The 22,774-nt window shown below is 41.6% G+C and overlaps 1 protein-coding gene across 15 annotated transcripts in view; it reads right to left on the reverse strand.

Moving 5' to 3' along the window:
* Window positions 1-22,774, reverse strand: part of HDAC9 (histone deacetylase 9) — a 698,100-nt gene that overhangs the window by 378,382 nt on the left and 296,944 nt on the right. For all 15 annotated transcript variants that reach the window (XM_027872084.1, XM_027872079.1, XM_027872078.1 and 12 more), the window contains 3 exons: window positions 17,220-17,342; window positions 14,432-14,645; window positions 13,674-13,891 (listed from right to left, as the gene is read on the reverse strand). In XM_027872084.1, coding sequence (XP_027727885.1) covers window positions 13,674-13,891; window positions 14,432-14,645; window positions 17,220-17,342 — 555 coding nt within the window. The remainder of the gene's footprint in view (window positions 1-13,673; window positions 13,892-14,431; window positions 14,646-17,219; window positions 17,343-22,774) is intronic.

Raw genomic sequence — 22,774 nt, forward strand, 5'->3', positions numbered from 1 at the left:
TTTTCTCATTTCATTAGGGCAGCATTTCTGATTCAGTGAACTATAGTGTAGGCATGAGACTATCAAAAGAATGATGCAGTGCCTGAAACAAGAGCAACTGTACTAAATGATGTCCGGCACAGGCTTTACAACCTTAGATTACTCAGTAAGGGCTTCTTAAGCTGTAGTCGTGGGATCTGTTTTCAAAAATCTTTTCATTATAATATTTCAATATAATGGCCCTATTTTATTTTATTCACTTAAAGATATTATTCTGAGGAGTCCACAGGCTTCACCAATCAGACTGCCAAAGGGGTATATGATGCAGAAAATTTAAGAACCCCTGTAATAAAGTCTGAGGCGGCTGGGTAGCTCAGTGAGTAGAGTGCCGAACCTAGAGTCAGGAAGACCTGAGTTCAAATGCAGCCTCAGACACTTACAGTGTGACTCTTGGCAAGTCACTTAACCCTGTTTGCCTCAGTTTCCTCATCTGTAAAATGAGCTGGAGAAGAAAATGGTGAACAGCTCCAGTATTTTTGCCAAGAAAATCCCAAATGGGATCACAGAGAATCAAACAAAACTGAACAATTTATTATTATCATTATTATTATTATTATTATTAATGGCATGCTAATGTTAATATAAGGTAGCTTTTGATATAATTCTACCTGAAGCCTGCAGAATGTATGGTTATTTCTCAAATTCCCTACTAGATCTAAGAGTCGATGACTTGTACAAGGAGAAAGAATAGGCTGGAACACACAGAAGAATAAAGATCAGGAACCAGAAGTTAGTTTAATCAGACAGCAAAATGAATGCATGTTCCTGGTTTTGGTACCCACAAAGTCGGCATTTCTAATGTGACCACGTGACTTAGAAAGATTTAATTATTTCATACTGTCAAATAAAACCACTTATCAAGGCTGGAAATGGTGGGGGGTGGGGGTCTTATTTTGCTTCGGTATCTCCTTTGAAGTGCCTGGGATTAACTTCAGCCTAAGCACTCACATATTTTAATTCCCCATATATTTTTCTTTCCCATATTTTCTTACCTCATGGTCACTATAATCTATTGTTCTTTCATTCATTTTCAAAAAAAAAAATTTGTGGGAGATTAACTAAGAGGTGAGTCCTCCTAATCCCTCCCCTCCCTCTCCAGCCTTCAAGTTAGGAAAAGAGCTGGGGGACTCTCCATGTAAGTAACCAATTACTGTGCCACCATGGTTATATATTGTCTTCTCTAAACAAAGCATTTCGTCATATCTGATGAGAAAGCTTCACTCCTTTCTCAAAGATATAAATGATCAATTAAGTCAATGGGGGAGGGCTTCTCAATGGAGGCCCTGAAGGACACTGTGGCTCAGTGGTTTCTCTCAAGGCTCACCAAGTACTTGCCATCATCTGTTTAGATTGAGGCAATCAGGTCAATGCCTGTGTTCTTCATGCCAAGGTCAAAGTTGCCTTTATAAACAGTCAAATGCAGAAAGCTTAGATTGCTCAATCAGGTCTACCTTTCTAGCCATGGGACAATGAAATGCTTTGGCCATCTGGATGGGAGGAATGAAATTTGACAATGGTAATTAAAGAACCCGGCATGGAGGGGAGCTGTCATAGGGCTGGAAGGGAATTCAATTCGACAGCAGCAACTCCCACTTTCCAGAATGAGAGCCCAGTTCAGGTTTCTCCATATCCAATTTTCAGAACCCAAGAAGAGACATTTTTCCATCCATGGCTGGAAGGCCTGTCAACATCTGTATTTTGATTCAACTTGGGAAAGGCAATGGAGTAAACCAGGGCAGCTCGATGCCGCTTCCTGGGAAAAGGAATATGAGATTTTGCCCCAGTTAAGAACAGAGGCAGCTCAGGGTCAGACCGAAATCAAAGAGCAATGTACGACCACAAACCAGAAAAAGCTGAGCAGGCTGTTCGTGCTGTTTTGTTTTTTGGTCTCAGAGGCTGATGAAGCTGGTTTCATGGAGAATGCTACAGAGACAGTAGAATGGGATAAATTTAGTATTCAAGCAGTGAGGTTTATCCCCTGTCTAGTTCCTTCTCGTATTATTGTTACCACTGCCTATAGAAAGTGAGGGGAAGAGATCAGCATCAGTATTTGGGAGAACTTGGTGAGCTATGGAATGTTCAGCTTGGTGACCCTGGACAAGTCACTTAATATCTCTCAACCTCCACTTCCTCATCTGCAAATAGTGATAATAATAGTTCCTACCTCACAGGGGTTTTGAAGAGTCTCAAGAGGCAGAATGTATGCAAAGTGCTTTATAAATCTCCAGGCACTATACTAATATACATTGTTGTTACTTGAACATTAGAACAGGGATAAGCACTAGATCCTCAAAAAGGATGATAAGGTCGCAGCAGGAAGGGATCTTTGAACTATTACCTAGTCTAACCTTCTCACTTTACAGGTGAGTAAAGGTTTACAGAGTTGTAACTAGGCTAAGGCCACTGACACTTTGACTCGGAGTGCTTGAAGGCTGATAACATCTACATACTTTCATTATCATGGAATCTCTGTACTTAGTGCCCAGTTAGGAAGAACAGTTAGATAAAATGGCTGAACTCTTCCCCTTCTGGGCAGAATGGCTTACTCATGCTGAAAGATCTCTGGCCCTACCATCCAAGGGAATGTGTCTTTAAGTCAATCTGTGGCTGTTCTGTTGTGTTTTTGATCTAGTCCCATTTGGTGATGCTTGGCCCAAGCATGAAAAATCAATATTATGTCTTTGGTGACTTGCCCGAGGTCACACCTATGGTATGTTTCAGAGCCAGGACTCCTTATCCAGGTTCCTCTCATTCTAATTTCAGCACATTTGTCCATTTTTAAAATTTATTCCCTATTCTGCTGCACTGAGGCCACACATGGCCAGCATGCTTTAAGGCAGCAGCAGGCAAAAGATATGTCCCCCAAAAGAAGCAACATCAAAAGCTAGAGGGAAGGTACTGTCCAAAGGAAAGAGAAAACATTGGGTAGGAGACAGAAGAACTACTCATTCTATCTCAAGACTCAAATGGAAAATTAGTTCTTTGTTACGCTAGCTACATTTTATGTTCATCCTCTGGTTGAAATAAAAATCTCACCTCCCCAACATCCCCTTGGGGCTACAGTGGAAGGACAGTAACAAAACAAGGAGAATCTCCCATCCACATTGTTGTTGTTCAGTCATTTTCAGTCATATCTAGCTCTTCATGACCCCATTTGGGGATGTTGTGGCAAAGATAATGGAATGGCTTTCCATTTCTTTCTCCAGCTCATTGTACACATGAGTTTTACAGATGAGGAAATGGAGGCTCACAGGGTCACACAGCTAGTGAGTCCCTGAGGTCAGATTTGAACTCATGAAGATGCGTCTTTCTGACTTGGCACTCTGTGCTCTATGGCGCCCCCAGCTGCCTTCCAAAATGGATGAGTAAATAGGTGCTGAAAGAAAGAAGAAAAGGAACAGAGACGGAGAGAGGAAGAAGCAGCATTGAGGGGGAGAAAAAGGAAAGAATGGATTTCTCCTCCCTAAGGACAAAAGAGACTCCAGCTCCCTACAAAAGAGTGACAGATGGGATCGCCCAAAAACCAAACCGATGAACATTTACTTGCTTACTTGTGTGTCGGAGCCATGTCTTCACAACAGTAACAGAACTGAGTCCTTAGTGCATACCGCATTCGCAAACCTTAACTAAGGAACTATTATTTCCAATGGAGTTGGTTCCAGCCATTAATAGAGCTATAAATGGTCTCTTTTTTCTCCAAGTCAATGCCCTTGGGTGAATTCTTTCAAAACTTCCCTTTGGGGGATCACTGGCCCAAGCCGGGTCTGCTTCTGATTCTAAGGACTTTGCCACCGTGACTCAATTGCCCTCTCACCCTTGAACTAGTGACTTAGGGCTTCTAACACTGCATCATCCATCCCTCCATCACACAGGCCTCATTATCCCTCTGGGGAGTTCCATTCAAGGCCTCTGTTTGAGGGACAACAGCATGAGCTATGCTTCGTCCCCTTCCTAACTGAGTTTCTGGATCTATCAGTTCTGACACAATTATCAGGTACACTTTCCTCCATCCCTTCCCCGTCCCTTCTACGTGTTGTCATCCACCATTAAAACGTATACATCTTAAGGGCAGGGACCACCATTCATTTTGCTTAGTCTTTAGCATAGTGCTTGGCAGCTGGTAAACACCAAACAAATGCTAGTTGTTCTTGAATTCTCTTCTCAATTCCCACTGCCACCATTCAGACTCTAGATCCAAAGTCTGGGGGTCATTTTCCCAGCCACAGGTATTGACATAGTCAAAGATTTGGGGCCAATGCAAACACTCTTGAAAGGTTCTCATTTGCTCTGGAGTTATCCTCCTCCCTCATTTATGAGCTGATGGGGGTCAGGAAGCACACTTTTTTTTTAATAAGGGGAGGAAACATCCATCTGCCAGCCATTTCTCCTCTAGCTGCACTGATGCATGTTCTCATGAGAAAAGAGTGCTTGTATCCCAGGGCCTGGTATCACCATAATAGAAGGAGAAGAAATAGATTTTAGCTCAGCTGAAACTTGACACGCACACAAGATTCCATCCCATGATTTAGCTCTTCGGCATTGGCCCCTGGCCAGCTGCAGGAATGCATGAGATATTTATCATGAAGTAATTTCTGAGAAAACCATATGAGTAGCAAAGTGAGGTAAGAGATAGAAAGATCAAAAGGTATGAGTCCAAAGAGGTAAGCCACAGATCCAAGTTGCATTTCCTCCAAAAGCCTTCCTTCTTTCCATGCTGAGCTTTTGGGAAAAGCAGAAGGGACAGGTGAATGGGCAAGGAGTGTCTGTGGGCATTTGTGGTCGCTTGGAGTTGGCAGGCTCATTAGAGAAAAGGAGAAGGTCGAAATTCACTTGTGAGATGAGACTCATAACCATCCCATCCACTTTGTGATGGAGAGACAAGGACCAGAATCAAGATCAGATGAGATAATGCATGTAAAGTGTGTGGTAAATCTCAAAGTGGTGTAAAAATGGGAGTTATCATTATGATTCTGCTCTGGTTTAGCCACGCATAGCATTCCCTGTACCAACTGTGTATGCAAATCACCTGCTTCGGATATATGCAAATAGAGCAATGTAACTTTTCCATATAACTAAGTTAGAGATGCTGTGGTGTTTTTCATTAGCTTCATCACTGAGTGTTTCAGATAGAGAATGACTGGCATTGCCAATTTGTCCAATTTCACATCTTCCATGGAACTCTGGAGCGCCTGGGTTATTCAATTATATTTTTATTTTCTCCACATTTGAAACCATGAAGGCTTCAGAACAACAAGATAATATTACAAATAGCCTCATTCCAGTATGCTTGAAATTGTTTTGAAAAGGAAAATCTGCAGGAGTGTTGAGTAATAAATTCTTAGCTGGAAGGGACCTCAGAAGCCATCTGATTCAACTGTTTCATTTGACAGATGAGAGAAAGTTAGGTCATGTGCCTAAGGTCTCCTGAAGAGTAAATAGCAGCTGAGATTTTAGCTCAAGTACCACGATTCCAACTTCTACATTCTTTCTGATGCTATAGGGGGACAAAATATACTGGCGAAAGCTTTCAGGAGCCATCAAGGTGTTAATGGAAAGAATGACTTTCTTGACATAATTAACTAGAATCAGAATTTCACCATCAGTAAGAGAAGCTCTTCCCAGAATCAAAGAACTTTAGGGCTTGGATATCCAATCCAATCCAACCTAATAAACATTTAATAAGCACCTACTATGTGCCAGGCACAGTGCTAGGCACTTGGGGACACATTAATAAAAAGACCGTCTCTGCCCTCAAGGAGCGTACAATCTAACGGAGGGAGACAACACACAAAAAGAGGCAGGAGAGCATGGGGAGTTTCCAGAGGGATCTTGCTCCTTGGATTAGAAACCAGGACATGCAGAGTGAAGTGAAGCCAAAAGTCCAGTTTCTGCCCTCTGCCAAGCAAGGTACTGTGAGGAGCTTGGTCCTTCCTGACTCTCCAGCCCTCCAATCAGAGGGAAGAGGAGGCTGTGGGAGGTAGCATCAGTCAAGGCTTGTGTGGTGAGCTCATTGGAGGGTGATGTCCTCATTAGAGGGCACCCTCTTCTTGGAGTTGAAACCAGGCAGGGAATCAGATGCAGAGGAGAGTGAGATATACCTAAGAACGTCCAAATTCTTCTAGTTTGTGTGTGTGTGTGTGCGTGTGTGTATGTGTGTGCGTGTGTGTATGTGTGCACACAAGTGTAAAGAATTGTAGCTCCCCTATCTATTGATGATTACTACTCAAAATGCTGTCATTAAATACACTGAAAAATATTTTCATTTTCAATTCTCTTGAGTTGAAACAGTAAAGGCAGCTTGTCCCCTCTCTGCCCTAGGCACCCGTGTTCTCCTGTCTGATCACATGGAGATCTGGACTCTGCTCAGTTCCTCTCCTTCGCTTCTATTTCCTGGTGAAGCCCCTGAGTTCATCAGCATAGCCAACATGGAAGCAAACCTATAACGTACTTGTGGCTTCCGGTCCCAGATTGCTGCCTGGGATCATCGAAGGTGACTTGCCCAGAGCTACTCCACCAGCATGTATCTGAAGCAGGACTCAAGCTTTTGACTCCAACGCCAGCTCTCTTCATAGTGCGACATCACACTGTCTCCCAGAAGAGGAGTCAACACACCAGGCGAAAGAGCCCTGCTTCTGGAGGCAGAGGACGTGGGTCCAAATCCTGCCTCTGATGTTCACTGTCCAAGTGACCTTGGGCAAGTTATTTAACTTCCCTGGGTTTCAGTTTCCTCCAGTGTAAAAAGAGAGACTTTGGCCAGGTGGCCTCAGAGGTTGCTTCGAGCTTTAGGTCTTATGATCCGGTGAATTTTCTCAATCAACATCATTTAAAGCAAACTCTTTTTTGAGGACAACACTGGTGTTATACACACAGGAGAACGTGGGTGCCTAATGTAAAGAAGGGACAAGCTGCCTTGACTGTCTCAATTTGAAAGAATTGAACATGAAGGTATTTTTATGAATATCTGAGTTATTCACACCAGCCCCATCATCAAGCACATGCATTCAGCATAAAACTTAACCAAAGGCAGGCAGATGCCATGAGCCGATGAATCAGGCACTGACCTGCGGGAGAGGAGACAAGCGGGCATGGAGATGAATGAAGTGGCTGATGCTGCCGCCCTATGCTGAGTCCCAAGGCTGGGTGACCTGCTCCCTCTCATCAGACCGAGGTAAGTAAAGGAAACAGTGTACACTAACCAGCCAAGTTCAAACAACCCTACCCTAGGGCTGGGATTTCTAGAGGGTTAAGGGATGCACTTGATGAACTTACCCGAATGGCAACATGAAAGTATCGGCCACCCGGGGGACCAATGGGCAGTGTAACATTGTTGGGGAAAAGACTCCGTTTCGGTGTGCGAGGGCATGAGCTTGGATCCTAGCTATGGGTTGTGGGGCAAGGCTCATTGATGATCCAGGCTTCACATTTCCTTCTCTGTATAATGAAAGCGTTGGATTCAGTGGCTGAGACAACACAGGATACTTCATCCAGAGCTGAAGGGCCCTTAGAGGTCATACAGTCAAACCCCTCATTCTACACAAGAAGAAACTGAGGTCCAGAGAGGACAAATGACTTGTAGTCCTAACTAACAGAGCTGCCCTTCAACTCGGGGCATGGGGTTCCAATCACATGCCTCTTCCTGCTAGGCCATGCTGCTTCTGTGGCCCTTTCCTGGTCCAAAGTCAATGTCTAACTTTGGGATGGTCACTAAAAGGTAAATGTGAAAAGGTGTCTGACCTAGATCACACACAAGTACCTAAGAAATAATGTAAAAATACTGACTCAAACTGTTTAAGTCTATTTGTATGTTATACACATATGCATCTATGTGTATAAAGACTATATAAATATTCACACATGCATATAAAAATATCAAGGCTCAAGTGACACAAATCTGTCAAGTCCTCTGAAAACTTAAAGTGTTCATCAATGTCAATTATTACTATTGTTGTTCTGTCATGTGCAGATTAGCCAAAAACCTAAGGAAAGAGGACCAGGACATCACTTCATCCTTTACCTTGGAACAGAATGTGTTTTATGTTAATATGTGTATATAAATAGGTACATGCACATATGCATATACACACATGTATATGGATATACATGCTACAATATGTATAAGTACAGTATACACGTGTGTAGGTACGCATGTGTGTCATGTGTGCACATATACCTATACATTTGTGTTAATATAGTCAGTATATATGTGTATGTTTACACATGTGTGTATGTATATATGTTTACAGACATGTACACATACATACATGGGTGATTCTGCAAATGTGGTTCAGAATCATTGTTCAAGGCATTTCAAATCTTGTGAATTTCCCATCCAAGACACCATCAGTTTTTCTCTGATTGAATCTGGTCAGTCGCCTTCCTGCTTTCACCTTCACTCTTAGGAAGCTTCTTTTCTTAATCCCTTCTTCCATCAAAAGAATCTCTATTAAATGTCCATCAACCAGAAGCCGAGAGTGCAAACATTTGATGAGTGTTTTCTCATGCGCCTGGGCCCCCAGTCTGTCCTTGGGTTTCCTCAAAGATATGGACTTCCTTTGACCTAGTTTGGTAGAAAGATGGCTCACTTTGATGTTACCATAGCCTGGGTTCAAAATCTGCCAGCTGTGTGACCACTCACCCTCCCTAAGCTTTGAGTTCCTCAATGCCCAGCTGAGGATATCCATGCCTCAAGGGGTAATTGGAGAAGCAAATGAAGCAATGGACAGAAAGAGCTTGGGGAATCTTCAGCTGCTGTGCATGTCACTTATACTCTACTACTGTGATACCAAGCTTCAGACGCATTTAAAAAATGGTCAAAGTGTGTAAAAAATCTCCCAATCACAAGAGGCACCCATACCCACTAGGGTGGGCCATAAGGCAGTTATATGTCAACAAAACAGGTTAAAACTTGCAATTCAGTGAAGCAAAATCTGGTGTCAGAGGAAGGAAAGATTTGAGTGAGAATTCTGTGGGACACTCAGTAGCTGGTTGTGTGATTGTGAGCACAATTTTATCACTTCTCGGAAATTCAGGCTTATCTGTAAAATAGGGATAATAACAATACCTACTTCCCAAGATTACTCAGGGGAAAGAAAACATGTGTAAAAGTACCCTGAAAACTTATAGTACTACATAAGTATTACTATTGTTGTTACTGTGCTCTTGTATCATGATGCTCATTGGCCAAAAAGCCAAGGAAGAAGGAAAAGAAGTTATTTGATTCTTTGATGGCCATCCTGTGAATATACTGGAACAAAACAGAGGTAAAAATGCTTTCCATAATTAAACATTTCTCTGTTCTTTTGTCCTTTTAATGGCAGGTGAAATCATTTCCCAATACAGAGGTTCCCCAGTGTTGCATGCGCCATCTTGATTACACATCTGGAATCCATCCTCAGAGAAAAGCCAGCAGAGTCCTGCCAGTGTCCTCTAAACACCCAAGCTGAGAGGGGTTAACATAGAATGCTCTGTTGGAACTTTGATGTTCCCTGGTTTGTGTTTTGTCTAATTAAGACAAGATTTAATAACCCAACCGCCGGAGAAACTACGGACCGAAAGTCCAGGCTTGTTTTCAATTTTGTGTGAATTCTCTGCAGGTGCCAAGGAATCAGCACCACATGGGTGAGCTCTCTGATAAGATTTGCTTTCTCCCACCGTGGTCCTAGAGGGAAGCTGCTTTTCATCTCGCCCCCATCCACAGGACTGGGATGAGCATCTGCCTGTCAGAGACTCAAGGGGGATACAGAAGGGAAAGATGCGTTGAACAGTTCTGATATTAATAATGTGACCCAACAGAGAACAGTGGCATCTGGAGGTTATGGGGCATGATTCAGTCCAAAAGAAGATTTAAAAAATTGTGGGAGGAAGATTTGTCTTAGCCAGAGACTGTGTGGGATTTTCAAAGGAAAAGAAGAATTCATTGACACGTTGGCTATCCTAATTCTAATCGCTTTTTTCTTCAGAAATTTAGGAGTGTGCACCTGTTTTTAGAAAATGGAAGTAAAAGAAAAACAGGAAGTTCCATCCAACTCAACATTTGTTATTTTTAAACTTCTGATTTCTTTTTTTTCCCTTAGGCAATTGGGGTTAAGTGACTTGCCCAGGGTCACACAGCTAGCAAGTGTCAAGTGTTTGGTTTGAGGCCGGATTTGAACTCAGGTCATCCTGACTTCAGGGCCGGTGCTCTATCCACTGCGCCACCTAGCTGTCCCTAAACCTCTGATTTCTAAGCTAAACTATTAATGGTAAATATGAAGGCCTCTTGACTCAACCTCCAACCTGAATGTCAGTCCAATCATCCCATTTGAGAGATGAGGAAACCGAGGATCAGAAGTCACATCCAGCTAGGTGACAGTGGACAGAGTGTCAGCCTTGAAGCCAGCAAGATCTCTGTTCTTCAGCCATTTACTAGCCATTCACATGACCCTGGGCAAAGTAATCAACTCAGCCTCAGTCTCTTCATCTATAAAATGGGGATAATAATGGCACCCCCTTCCCAGGGGTATTGTGAAGTTGAAATGAAACAAGGAAGGGCTTCACAAACCTTAAAGAGCTTTATAAATGTCAGCTATAATCAGTATGTCCAAGGGAAGATTCAAACCCAAGTCTTCTAACACAAATTGAATGGTTTTATTCTGGGGAAAACTTTTCTCAGGGCCTTTCTGTTCATTCAATGAGCAATTCTTAAGACTCTCCCATGTACCAGGCACTGCTTGAGATGTTGGGGATAAAGAAATCAAGCCACAGAATAACCCCAAATCTCAAGAAGTTTGACATTTTCCCCCTCTGGTAAATACTTAAACATATCCAAGCAACATTAAAAAAGGTCATTGTTTTGCCCTTTTGTGCTCACCCTTGTGAGTTGGAATCATGTGAGGTCAGCACCTCAGCCCATGCTGAAGGGGTTTGAACCTACACATTCTGCCTTATACAAGTAGCTGACCCCAAGGCAGAACTCGGGCCCTACTTCAGTCGATTCCAACATCCTTGATGTTGTTGACTGGCCAGTCAGAAACATGGCACCTACAGTGGCCTGTACCTGGCTAAGATGTCCATGGGGAAGCCAGGCCATGAGACGTAGAACATTTGACCTCTGGTGGCTACCATGAGTCACGCAGTCTTGCCTCCTGGTTAGGCCATACATCCTTCACCATTGTGCCAGGAACAGATGTAAAGCATGCATGTGTTTGTATCAATCGATATGTTAGGTGCTCTTACAAAATGCAATCACAGTAAATTTGGCTCCACTAGAAAAACCCCTGAGGATGCAGAAGGGAGAGACCTTGGATTTCCATTCTAACTGTAAAAATCAGACTTCCAAGCCAGGAAGCAACCTGATGGGTCATTTTTAGAAACCAAGCAACGTGTGAGCAAAGTCGGTGGGAAACATGCTGTCAGCTGCCATCTGTAGGCTCGGAGACCTAGAGACCAGCCTTTTCATTCTACAGGTAAAGAAGCTGAGACCCAGGGAAGAATGATCAATCCCGCAGCTGGTCAGTAATAGATCTGGGGTTTAAACTGCTTCTAACATCAGTGTCTCTTACATTGGACCACACCGCCTTTCATTTGATTCAACTCATCACGCACATATTAAGCAACCAATAGAAAAAACAGGACCCATCCTCAGGAAGCTTACATTCTACATGGGAGTAGTGGGGAGTGAAAGCACAGCCCCAGAGAGGAAAATGAAAGACAGATGCAAAGCAGATACCACGTAATTTCAAGGGCAACCATATGGGATGTCATGGTCTGATTTTGTCCAAGAGATTAAGAACTGCTAAGAAAATTGTGTGTGTATGTGTGTGAGAGAGAGAGAGAGAGTGAGTGTGTGTGTGAGAGTGTAAGTGTGTGTGAGAGTGTGAGTGTGTGTGTGAGAGTGTGAGAGTGTGTGTGTGAGAGTGGGAGTATGTGTGTGTGAGAGTGTGAGTGTGTGTGAGATTGTGAGTGTGTGTGAGTGTGAGTGTGCATGTGTGTGAGAGAGTGTGAGAGAGTGTGAGTGTGTATGAGAGAGTGTGTGTGTGAGAGAGTGAGTGTGTGTGTGAGAGTGTGAGTGTGTGTGTGAGAGTGTGAGTGTGCATGTGTGTGAGAGTGTGTATGTGTGAGAGGGCGAGTGTGTGTGAGACTGTGAGTGTGTGTGAGAGTGTGAGAGTGTGTGTGAGAGAGTGAGTGTGTGTGTGAGAGTGTGAGTGTGCGTGTGTGTGAGAGAGAGTGTGTGTGAGAGAGAGTGTGTGTGAGAGAGAGTGTGAGTGTGTGTGTGAGAGAGTGTGAGAGTGTGTGTGTGAGAGGAGAGTGAGTGTGTGTGTGAGAGAGTGTGAGTGTGTGTGAGAGAGTGTGTGTGTGTGAGAGAGAGAGAAAGAGAGAGAGAGAGAGAAAGAGATCTTTCATCACATCAGATAAGTCAATATTCTATGAACTAATTACCTCAAAGAAAGATGGGCCCTCTTTCCATAAGAATGTATGCTACATTCATCCTCATTACCTGACATCAGTTGGGTTTGGTATTTTGGAAACAGATTTACTCACATAACAAAGAACATCATTTCATGATATCATAGTTAATTCACTAAAACCCAGGCAATCACTAAAATCAGGACAATGTGACATTCTTCAACGAATCCCATTCAATCAGGCCCCTCTGCCCATTTGGAATGTTTGCTCTTTAGAAGCTGGCAAATATAACCCGGCGCTTTATACAAACAACTTGCTTAGAAAGGCCACAGTCCTCATCTGTAGCAGCTCTATCCACAATAAAGAGGCTTCATGCTAATTGCTTCACTTAGCTACCTCGGCAACTCAAAGGCAAAGCAAACACACAAAGTATCCTCTGAAGACTTTCTGCTTTTCTGTTTTCCCTTTTCTTCGGCAAGTCTAGAGTCACTGGATCCACTGGTCCTTCAGTCCCCTGAAGGAAGTTAGGGGTCGGAGTAAGGAGTGTAATTAAGCTTCTGGGCTCCTGAATCTACAGTCTCCAAACCTAATGAATTACTCTCCCTTTCTCCACATGGCATGAAGGCTTGGTCTTTTCTATTGCTGGGGAAATGTGGGTGGATTTTTTCATTTCCAGACTTGAACAACAGTTTGACAGGACGTCCAAACTCATCTGAAAATTATCATCTCTGCCTCGATCTCCTAGCTGGAGGTGAGAGATTCCTGGGAAGGAGTTTACTTTTTCTTACCCTTCTCCACTAGGACGCTGCTGTCTTCTGGTTTCTTATGCTTGAGCCTGCTACGTGCCTCATCTCTACTCTATCGTCAGCTGAGAAATTCAAGGACCCTGCTAACTATTTGGAGGTGTCAGGGCGCTGGGTTTCAAGGTTTTTAGTGAATTCAGCCAACCCTCTTCAGGGCTGAATCTTAGCAGACTCGCCTTTCCCAACCCATTCAGAGTCTCAGGTAACTATCAGGACTGATTTAGATTTTATTGTAATGTCTTCTACATTTAAAATGGTTTTTATGGAACTTAATGATCCCCCTTCCCCATAATAATGTTCCACCTAAGCTTTTGTTTTGGTTAATGTGCCTAAATGGTGACCTGCAATTTCAGACTTACATATGTTGGTACGAGAATGCACATTAATGGAGCTTTCAAAAATTAATGCCAACAACAATCAAGGCACTGAGGTAGATGATGAACTCACTTTGTTCATGTGGACCTGCTGCTGGTACTGTTTCTGTTTCTCCAGGAACTGCTGGTGCTGCTGCTGAATGACCAGCTGGGCCAATGTGCTCTGAGGCAAAGGGGCAGACTGGGTACGGTTCAGGGGCCTATGGCGAGGCAATTTGTGGGCCCCTCGAAGGCCAGGTGACACTCTCTCCTTCGCTGCCAGCGGGGACTGAGGATGGAGGGGAACCCCACCTACGAAGCAAAGAAATGACATCTTGCTTAGATCACTGGAGACATGTCACAGAGAGCAGAAACAATGGTGATGATAGACAATGAACTTGGAAGAGGTAGGGATGGGTCTAGACCAGGTCCATCCATGTGGCATGAATGAAGGATCCACCAACTGCTAGGGACATTGGGGGGGGTACAAAGACAAAAATGAAAAGAAGTCCCTGACCCCAAGGAGGTTACATTCTTTTTGAGGGAGAACAAGCACGCCCATGAGTAAACAAGGAAGCAAAATTATCTGCTACCTGTGCCTCAGACCACATGCCTTACAAAAGTCCATGCGGGTAATTAACGGGTAGGATGAATTTAATTTTTATCCTGCAACCCTGGGGGAAGGAAGACGAATAAGCATCTCTACTACCAGGAAACGGTACCTTCTCCTGTGGTTCAACTTTTGACCAGTGTGATAGAGAATTAAAGGAGATGGTTCGTTAGGTCTAGAGAGTTCCAGAATGAAGCCCAAGCCCTAAGACAAAGTATTGGTCAGGGGCCCCAGCCAATTACCAGCCACAAGCAGCTTCTGTTGCCTCATCTGCTCCTTCAGTAACAAGTGCTGCAGGAGTGCCTGGTGGCTGCTGTTGGGTTTGCCTTCTAGGGCAGCATGCGGATGACCGGAGGATGCTGGGATGCTTCCCGTATATTGCCCCGGCAATGTAACTCCTGGCGGCCTCAGTGCTGGGGCCTCGCACTTCTGTTTGTCTTTGATGGAAGATGAAGCCTGTGTCGAGAAATAACACAGAGCATAATCCCCTTTCATCCATGGAGGCCATTTGGGCTGCACATAATTAGATCTGTTTATTATGTCATCATTCCCCAAAACAATACCCCCCTCTTACCCAACTGCTGAGTAAAGAAAGCTGCGAGGAGCAAGCCTGTTAAACTAACCGAATTAAGGAAAGAGAAATAAAAAACAGGATTGAAGTCACTTGAGGGAACTCAGGATTAGGTGTCAGGGCACTAAACGTGAAGGAGAGCTTAGTTTGGGATTTTTTTTTTCTTTCTTTCCACTAAGAGCATTTTAACATCTGGTTCAAAGAACGAGTTCATTTCTGAAGAGATTTTGAAACATTTATACTCTGAAGGTAGAAGGTTTGGGGGAAAAATAAAATTTATTTTAATGACTAAAACCAAGAAAAATTCTATACAGATCAAATGTCCAGATAGATAAGTATCCATGATATCAGAGTAGACAAGAAAAATTGCCCATTTACCCTCTCCTGATATTTCACCCCAAGCTGAATGATTCTAAAAACTGCTAGTTTTTTTCATCTTCACAGAATCACAGAGGCCCTCAGTTAAAAGGTACCTCAAAATCCATCCTGTGGAACCCATGCCTGACCAAGACCTTTCAGCAACATAACTGGGTAATGGTCACCCAGTCTGCCTGAAAACTTCTAAGGTTGGTTTTCCTTAAAAAATCCACTAAGCAAGATAATGAAATTCAATTCACTGAATTTCCTATTTTTGTGCTTTGAAGATCTTCCTAAAATCTTTTTTCATTTTCTAAAATTCTCAATTGTCTGTGACAAAATCTAATTTCTCACCTGGCTGCATTACTTTGACACTTCACTGACTGAATTCTCCTTCACACCCCAGGAAGCTCATTATTGGGAAGGCCTCATTATCCTGTAAGATCCCATCAGTCTTGGGACTCCACCTCATCCCTCCCCTCTGGTTGGAGGGATAAAGCGCATGAACTCCCAAACCTCCACTGAAGGAGGGAGCTCAGCTCAGACCTCCTCTCATTTCTCAAATATCTGCACTCCTCTGAGAATTCTGACTTCTTCCCCCATGCCCCTGTGATGGGTGGCTCTCTCCAGACCTCCAACTTTTTGACTTTCTCCTGTGTTCAGTCTTCCCCCATTAAATTAGAAGGTACTTGAAATATGCCTTTTTAAAAATATTTGTTTGCCCAGCACTTAGCACAGTGCCCAGCACATAGGAGGTACTTAATAAATGTTTATTGACTGACTAATTTCTTTAAGAACATACAACTTAGTTCTAATTAAAGGAGAAGATGGCTCAGGATTGACAGGATCACCACGTTGCATTTGTGATGAGTGTGAACCTGGTTTAAAACACATGCATGTAGTATTTGATCAAACATTCTATGTGTTTGGACGGTTTGGGATTTATCAGCGTACATAATACCTGATGTGGAATCTCCATCTCTGAAACAAATGGATAACTCTCCTTTAAACCAGAAACTTGTCTGTGGCATTCAGACATTAAGTGACTTGTCGTGAGTCACACAGTTGGGATGTATTAGAGGTGAGTTTCGAATCCATGTCTTACTGACTCTAAAAGCACCTTTTCTTTCACTGAGTCAGGCTGTTCAAATTAAGGATAGCTTAACTTATTATTATCAAGTTTCATCTATCCAGAAAAGCTTCACAAATAGAACCCATTGCCAAAGAGAATGAGAATGGCTCCCTTCTCCTCCTCCTACTTCATCCAGCCCCCAGTGGACACACCTTCCATTTTTCAAGCACCAGTGATTTCATTGGTTTGGGTACTTTCTCTATGGACATCGATTACAACCTTTCAGTGACTTGGTAGGGTTGCTACAGACAAAGTGGCCTCTGTATGGGTTCTCCACAAAGAGACCATCATTGATCACTAGATGTGATAAAATTCTTTGTGCTCTAAGAAATGATGCAGGGGGTGGTTTCAGAGAAATCGAAGAGGACTTGCATGAACTGATGCAGAGTGAAGTAAGCAGAACCCAGGGGACAATTTACGGAATAATAAAAGTTTTGCAAAGACAATCAACTTTGAAAGTTTCAGAAACTCTAATCAGTGTAAATACACACCAGGATTCCAGAAGATTTATGATTAAATAGGCTCCATACCTCCTCACAGAGAGAGGTGATGGGCTCGGAGTATAGACCAGGACATATTTCTGGACACGGCTACCATGGGGATTTGTTCTGCTTGACTGCACACATTTGTAACAAGGAATTTTGGCTCTCTTTCTTTCTCTTTGGGGTAGGGAGAGGGAGAGAAGGTGGATCTTTGAAGAGAAATGTAATTAAAACAAAAAATTACATCCAGCTGACACTGAACTGAGCATTGCATCTCATGACTGCTTACCACAGTCTCATTTTTTTTTAATTAGAACCAGTTTAAGCCTCTTTGTAGGATTGTGCTAAAGAAGGAAGGTAACGGCCAATCTCCAATGTTTGTCTCCAAATGGACACATCCTAGCAATGATTATAAAGTAACTAATGAGAAAAAATGAAAATTCAGTACATTATTCTAGAAAAGATGCCTGCTCTGACAGGCTACTTACACTGAGCTGCGGTGGCACAGCAGGGAGACCCAGAGTTATGTTGGGCAAAGATGGGGATGGATAGAGGCTTAAAAGATTCATGGACTCTTCATGAAGCAGAAGACGCTGCTGGGAAACCATTTGCTAGAAAAAAAAAATGAGAACAAGAGGAAAATCTCAAATGAAGACATAATTATAGGCATGAAGTGTCAGATTTCAAGGAGAAGTTATGACATTTTAAATGATTTGGTTTAAACCATAATGAGCATCTATAAAAACAATTGGAGTATTTACAATGCAATAAGAATTTTGATGCAAAAATGGCATTGCTTTTCAGTGACACCAAGTCTCTAGGAGTTTTCATTCCATTCCCATGCCTCTTTCCTCTTATCCTGTCATTTTGGTTCCACTTCTACAAAAACATTTATCACTCCATAAACATCTTTCCATCCTTTCTAATATTCTTCGCACTTGCTCATCTTAATTGCCTTGAAGTTTCCCTTTCTAACAGTGTATCACAATTTATTCAATCAGCTTTCTCCAATGTCATTGCTGCATGTTTAGCTTAGTTTTGTTTTTGTTGCTGTTGTTTTCTTTTGCAATTATAAACAATGCTTCTTGAATAAAAAAATCCTTTAGATATTCAATCAATAAACTTTATTAAGTGCTTACTATGTGCCAAGCACTATGCTAAGTGCTGAACAAATAACATTTTTTTAAAATCAGAGTTCCGCGGTATATTTCCAACTATTAAAGTTTTGGGTCTAAGAAGAGGATTTTTGGAAAAACAAATTTTAGTGAACACAGCCATATAGTCCTTCAAAAAGATTCTATAAACATTCAAATCTACAACTGATATATTACCAGTGTATCAAATTTCTGTATAACCAGCATATCAAATTTCTCACAACCTCAAAAGAACCATTTTTCATTGCTTTTAAATTTGCCAATTTGATGTTTATGTGTGTGGTAAACGTTCAGTGTTATTTCATCTATATCACTTTGATGATTAAAGAGGAATCTTTCAAGGACTTATTAAAAATGTATGTTTCCAATTAGAAAATAGTCTGTTCCCATCCTTTTTATGATTTATACATTGTGGGCTTATACTAAGTTTGTACATTTAATAATTCTTTATATATTAAGCTTTTATTCATCACATTTGCTATAAATATGTCCCCAGTCTGTTTTTTTCTTTATTTTGTTTGTGTTTATACTAAAACTTTTAAATTATTATTGATACATTTGTAAATCAAATACAGTTATCTTGTTCTTAACAATTCTTTATTTTTATTTACAGGAAAAAAAGATCACCTTCCTTCCATGATTGAGGAAATTATCCAGTTTTTCAGTCTGCTTTTGCTTAGTTTCATTTGATTTAAGTCTCTCCTCCAGTTGGAATTTACCAAGGGATCTGGTGTAACCTATCGGTCCAAATCCATCCTCCACCAGATTCCTAAACATTTTTTTTTCCTAAGTATATTTTTAAAATAATGAATTATGTCCCTAGTTTCAATTACTTGCAAATTTGTCAGATGCTAATCTTTTGAAAATATTAGATTGGGGTTCTGTTGTCTCTATTCATAGATCCATTTCTCTGCGATTTGGACCAAATAATTATGATGATATCACTGGCATATATTTGAAAGTGTATGGAGTACAAGGCTATCTTTATTTATTATTATTATTCTCCTTGCTATTTGGGTCTATTTCTTTTTCCATATAAAACTTATTACAATTTTAACTAATCCAATGAAGAAAACCCTGCTCATTGCATTACATCTATAGATAAATTCTGAAGTAGTCTTACTTTTACTTTATTAATCCAACCTGTCCGTAGACATTCAATACACCTCTAATTATTTAGGTCTTTTTTTTTTTAATTTCCATCACCAATGCTATGATGACTTTAAAGTGCTTGTAGGCATTTCTAGCTAGTCTAATTTTCAATGAATTGAGGCTTTTGGATGTTGTTATAAATAGGGAAGGAAGCTGTCTGATGTTTTCTGTATTGCTGGCATTGGTTAATAAAAATGCAGATGATTTCAATTGTGGATTTTTTGTGTGTGATTCAAATGTGGGTCAATCTTGTGAGTGTGATCCAAATGTGAGTTAATTTCATTTCTTATGAAACTGTCAAATTCATTTATCATCTCTATTAATTTGTTGTTATTGTTCAATCATTCAGTCTTGACCAACTTTTCATGATCCCATGTTCTACAGCATGCCAGGCCCTTCTTTCCTCTACTACCTCTGTCTATCTGAGTTCATGTTTGCTCTTTCCATGACACTCTCCATCTCATCCTCTGCCATCTCCTTTTCCTTTTGCCTTCAATCTTACCATTTTGAAATGGTAAGTTTTGAGAAATTTCTTATGACATCATCTGCAAATAATCACGTAATTATATTTTGACTTCTTCATTTTTGATGTTAATCAACCTAATATTTATAACTAATATTTTTCTGTCTTACTGATACTGCTGTATTTCTAATTATATATAAAATAAATGGTATTGGTGTGGACATACTTGATTGGTACCTTCCTTTAATGGGAAACCTTCTAATTTTTCATCATTGCCTACAGTGTTAAATTTTTGTTGAAACTATGTATGTTTATTATGATAAAGTAATATATTTCAGGGTTCAACGTTATGAAGGGCATTTTCAGCATGCATTAATATTATTATCTACGGTTTTTATACTTTAAAGAAATTATATGTTGTATTATCTTGATAGGTCTTCTAATGTTGAGCCAGCTTTTTATACCTGGTATAAAGAGTGATTATTCATGATAAATTTTTTTATGAATGTAATATGGCAAATAATTTTTTGAATCCAATTGATATTACTGATTTTAGGCCCTCTTCATCTATCACCAAGCCTATTGCAATAACTTCCTAAATGGCCACCCTCCATCCTCCCCCTCCAGTCCATCCTCAACACAACTGTCCAAATGAAATTCCTAGAAGAAGCTAGCACCATGTAACTGCCCTGCTCCAGAAGCTTCCAATGCCTCTGGGGTAAAATACAAATTCCTCTTTTTGTCCCATAAGTCCCTTCACAATCTCTCTGCAGCCTACCTTCCCTACCTGACCTCAAGTTATTGCCCCCAACACCATCTGTTTCAGCCAAACTAGCCAACTCTCCACACCCATCCATAGCATTTCATTTTCCGTCCCTGTGTGTTACTGCATGGACTGTCCCCCATTCCTGCAGTGTCCTCCCATCCTCAGCTCTGATTCTTGGAATTCCTGGATCCCCCTGAGGTTCAATGCGTCACCTTCTCGGCTTCTTCATGTTTCCAGGTCCTACAACTAGTACTTTTTCCTCCACCCTTGAAAGTAATTGGCATTTACTTTATTTTGACTTTGTTATACATAGATACATAGGCATAAAATAGTAGTGTTATCAGTAGTAGCTAACATTAATATAGTGCCCGCAAGTTTACAGAGCTCTATATGTATGTTATCTCATTTTATCCTCACAACAACCCTGTAAGGTAGGTGCTAGTATTATTCCCATTTTATAGATGAGGAAACTGAGGCTGAGAAATTAAGGAACTTCCCCATGGTCATACAGCTAATAAGTGTCAATGGCTAGATTTGAATTCAGGTCTTCCTGACTTCAGCTTCAGTGCTCTGTCCACTGTACCACCTAGGGTTTACCATCTTCCAAGGAGATTGCAAATTACTTGAAGGCAAGAAGCATTTTTGTTGGGCCTTTGATTCCTCAACATCTGCCTGATAAATGCCCTCTGAACTGCATTTTCATCTGTATAACCCCAAAGTCACCAAGGCCAGGCCAGAAAGAGGATGGCGCTTCTACAGCTCCTGAGCCACCATGCATGCTCCACATTGAACACATACATTCTTACTCCAGAGCGCCTTCTGGAAAGAATCTACTTCTTGCTCCTATTCCCTTATCGAGTTCATTCTAAGGAACTACACAATCACTCCTGACGTTTACGTAGCACTTTAAGATGATAAGGGCTGTAAGAGACACTCTCTCAGGTAAGTCATCCAATACGCCCCTGAGGGAGGTGCTATCTCCATTTCTGCAGAAGAAAAGACTCAGTCTCATGGAGGTCATGACCGTCCACAGGCACACAGCTCATCAGTGTCAGATGTGGGGTTTGAACTCAGGTATCTTTTGTGTCTTCCCAGCCCAGTGCTCTTTGCATGACACCATTCTCTAATCGAGATAAAACTGCTACCTTAAATTACAGGCGCTCAGGGTATATGGCCCTTTTAAAACTGTGAATGAATGAAAAAACAATGTGCCAAGCAATGTACTAAGTGTGGGGGATAAAAATACAAAAAGAAAAGACATTCCCTGGCCTCAAGGAGTTTACATTCCAGCAGGGGAAAATGACTTCCATCAGGTAGCAGTGGTCCAGGAAGTCACTAAAGATCTAAGGAAATTCATTGACAGTTCCTGACACACAGTAGACTCCTAATAAATACTAATTTATTGATTGATTGACAAATCTTTTTCCAGGAATAGTAGAATTGTTTTGATTACTGTTCCCAGAAAAAGATGTAGAAAGTGTTAGTATGTGTGTGGAGGTGGAGGGTAGTTAATATGTGCACCAATATGGCAGGAAAATGATTGGAATGCATCGTCCTGGTGTGGGGACTGACTAAATATAGTGAACTGTCATCAATTATAAGCCTAGAGACCCTGGGCAGGAACTATATGGTGCACAACAGTATGGAGAGAAGATGGCCACTGGGGCCTTTCGTGGAAAATGGCGAAGGACAGGGAAGGGAACTTGATGATTTCACAGTTCAACTTCAGCTACCTTGGTTAGCGGTCACCAATCCAATCTTGGTCTGTTCATTGAATTACAAGAGCATCAGCAGCAAGGACATCTATCTCTATCGTGCGAGAAAGTTTGCAAGGCCCTTGCTTCCATTTACTCCCTGGAGTTTCCCCGCAAGCCTGGGAGGTGGGATCTCCATTGAATGGTTGGTTCCACCCAGCCTACAGTCATATAGCCAAAAAGAAGCAGAGATGGGATTTGAACCCCATTCTCTCTGAGTCTGTGGTTCACGACTCTGTCCACCATTCTTCACCACTTCTCTGCAAAGGCTGATTCATTGTAAGTCTGGTTCAGATACTTATACATAGATTCAAAAGGATGGATATGTTTTAGTTTGAAATTCTACAGAACATTTATAAAGAGGACAATTCTTTTAACACACACACACACACAGAAAGTTAAGAGACTGATGAATGTTCAGGAATCCTTCTGCCATCACAGCTTCATGTCCAACTACAAGCCCTAAATGGCCATGTATCACAGGGCTTATTATGACAAAATACCTTTCGAAAGCATTGCTCAGGGTCCTGTTTTCCCACATGGGGCCTAATACGGTTCCTTGAATTACAGTTTCTGTTTAATTCTTGCTTCCCTCCCAGAACTTTTACACAATGAGTTGCAAAGGTCTGACTCGACTTGGAAACTGTGGCATGATATCGTCCCCCAGGGACCCACATCCCTGAAAGAGAATACTACATGTAACCATACAGCCCAGGGACTGCTTTCTTCCCAAACAAAAAGCATATGGGACTCC

Source organism: Vombatus ursinus, unplaced genomic scaffold, assembly GCF_900497805.2.
Source record: "Vombatus ursinus unplaced genomic scaffold, bare-nosed wombat genome assembly UNPS02014799.1, whole genome shotgun sequence".
Taxonomy (NCBI): domain Eukaryota; kingdom Metazoa; phylum Chordata; class Mammalia; order Diprotodontia; family Vombatidae; genus Vombatus; species Vombatus ursinus.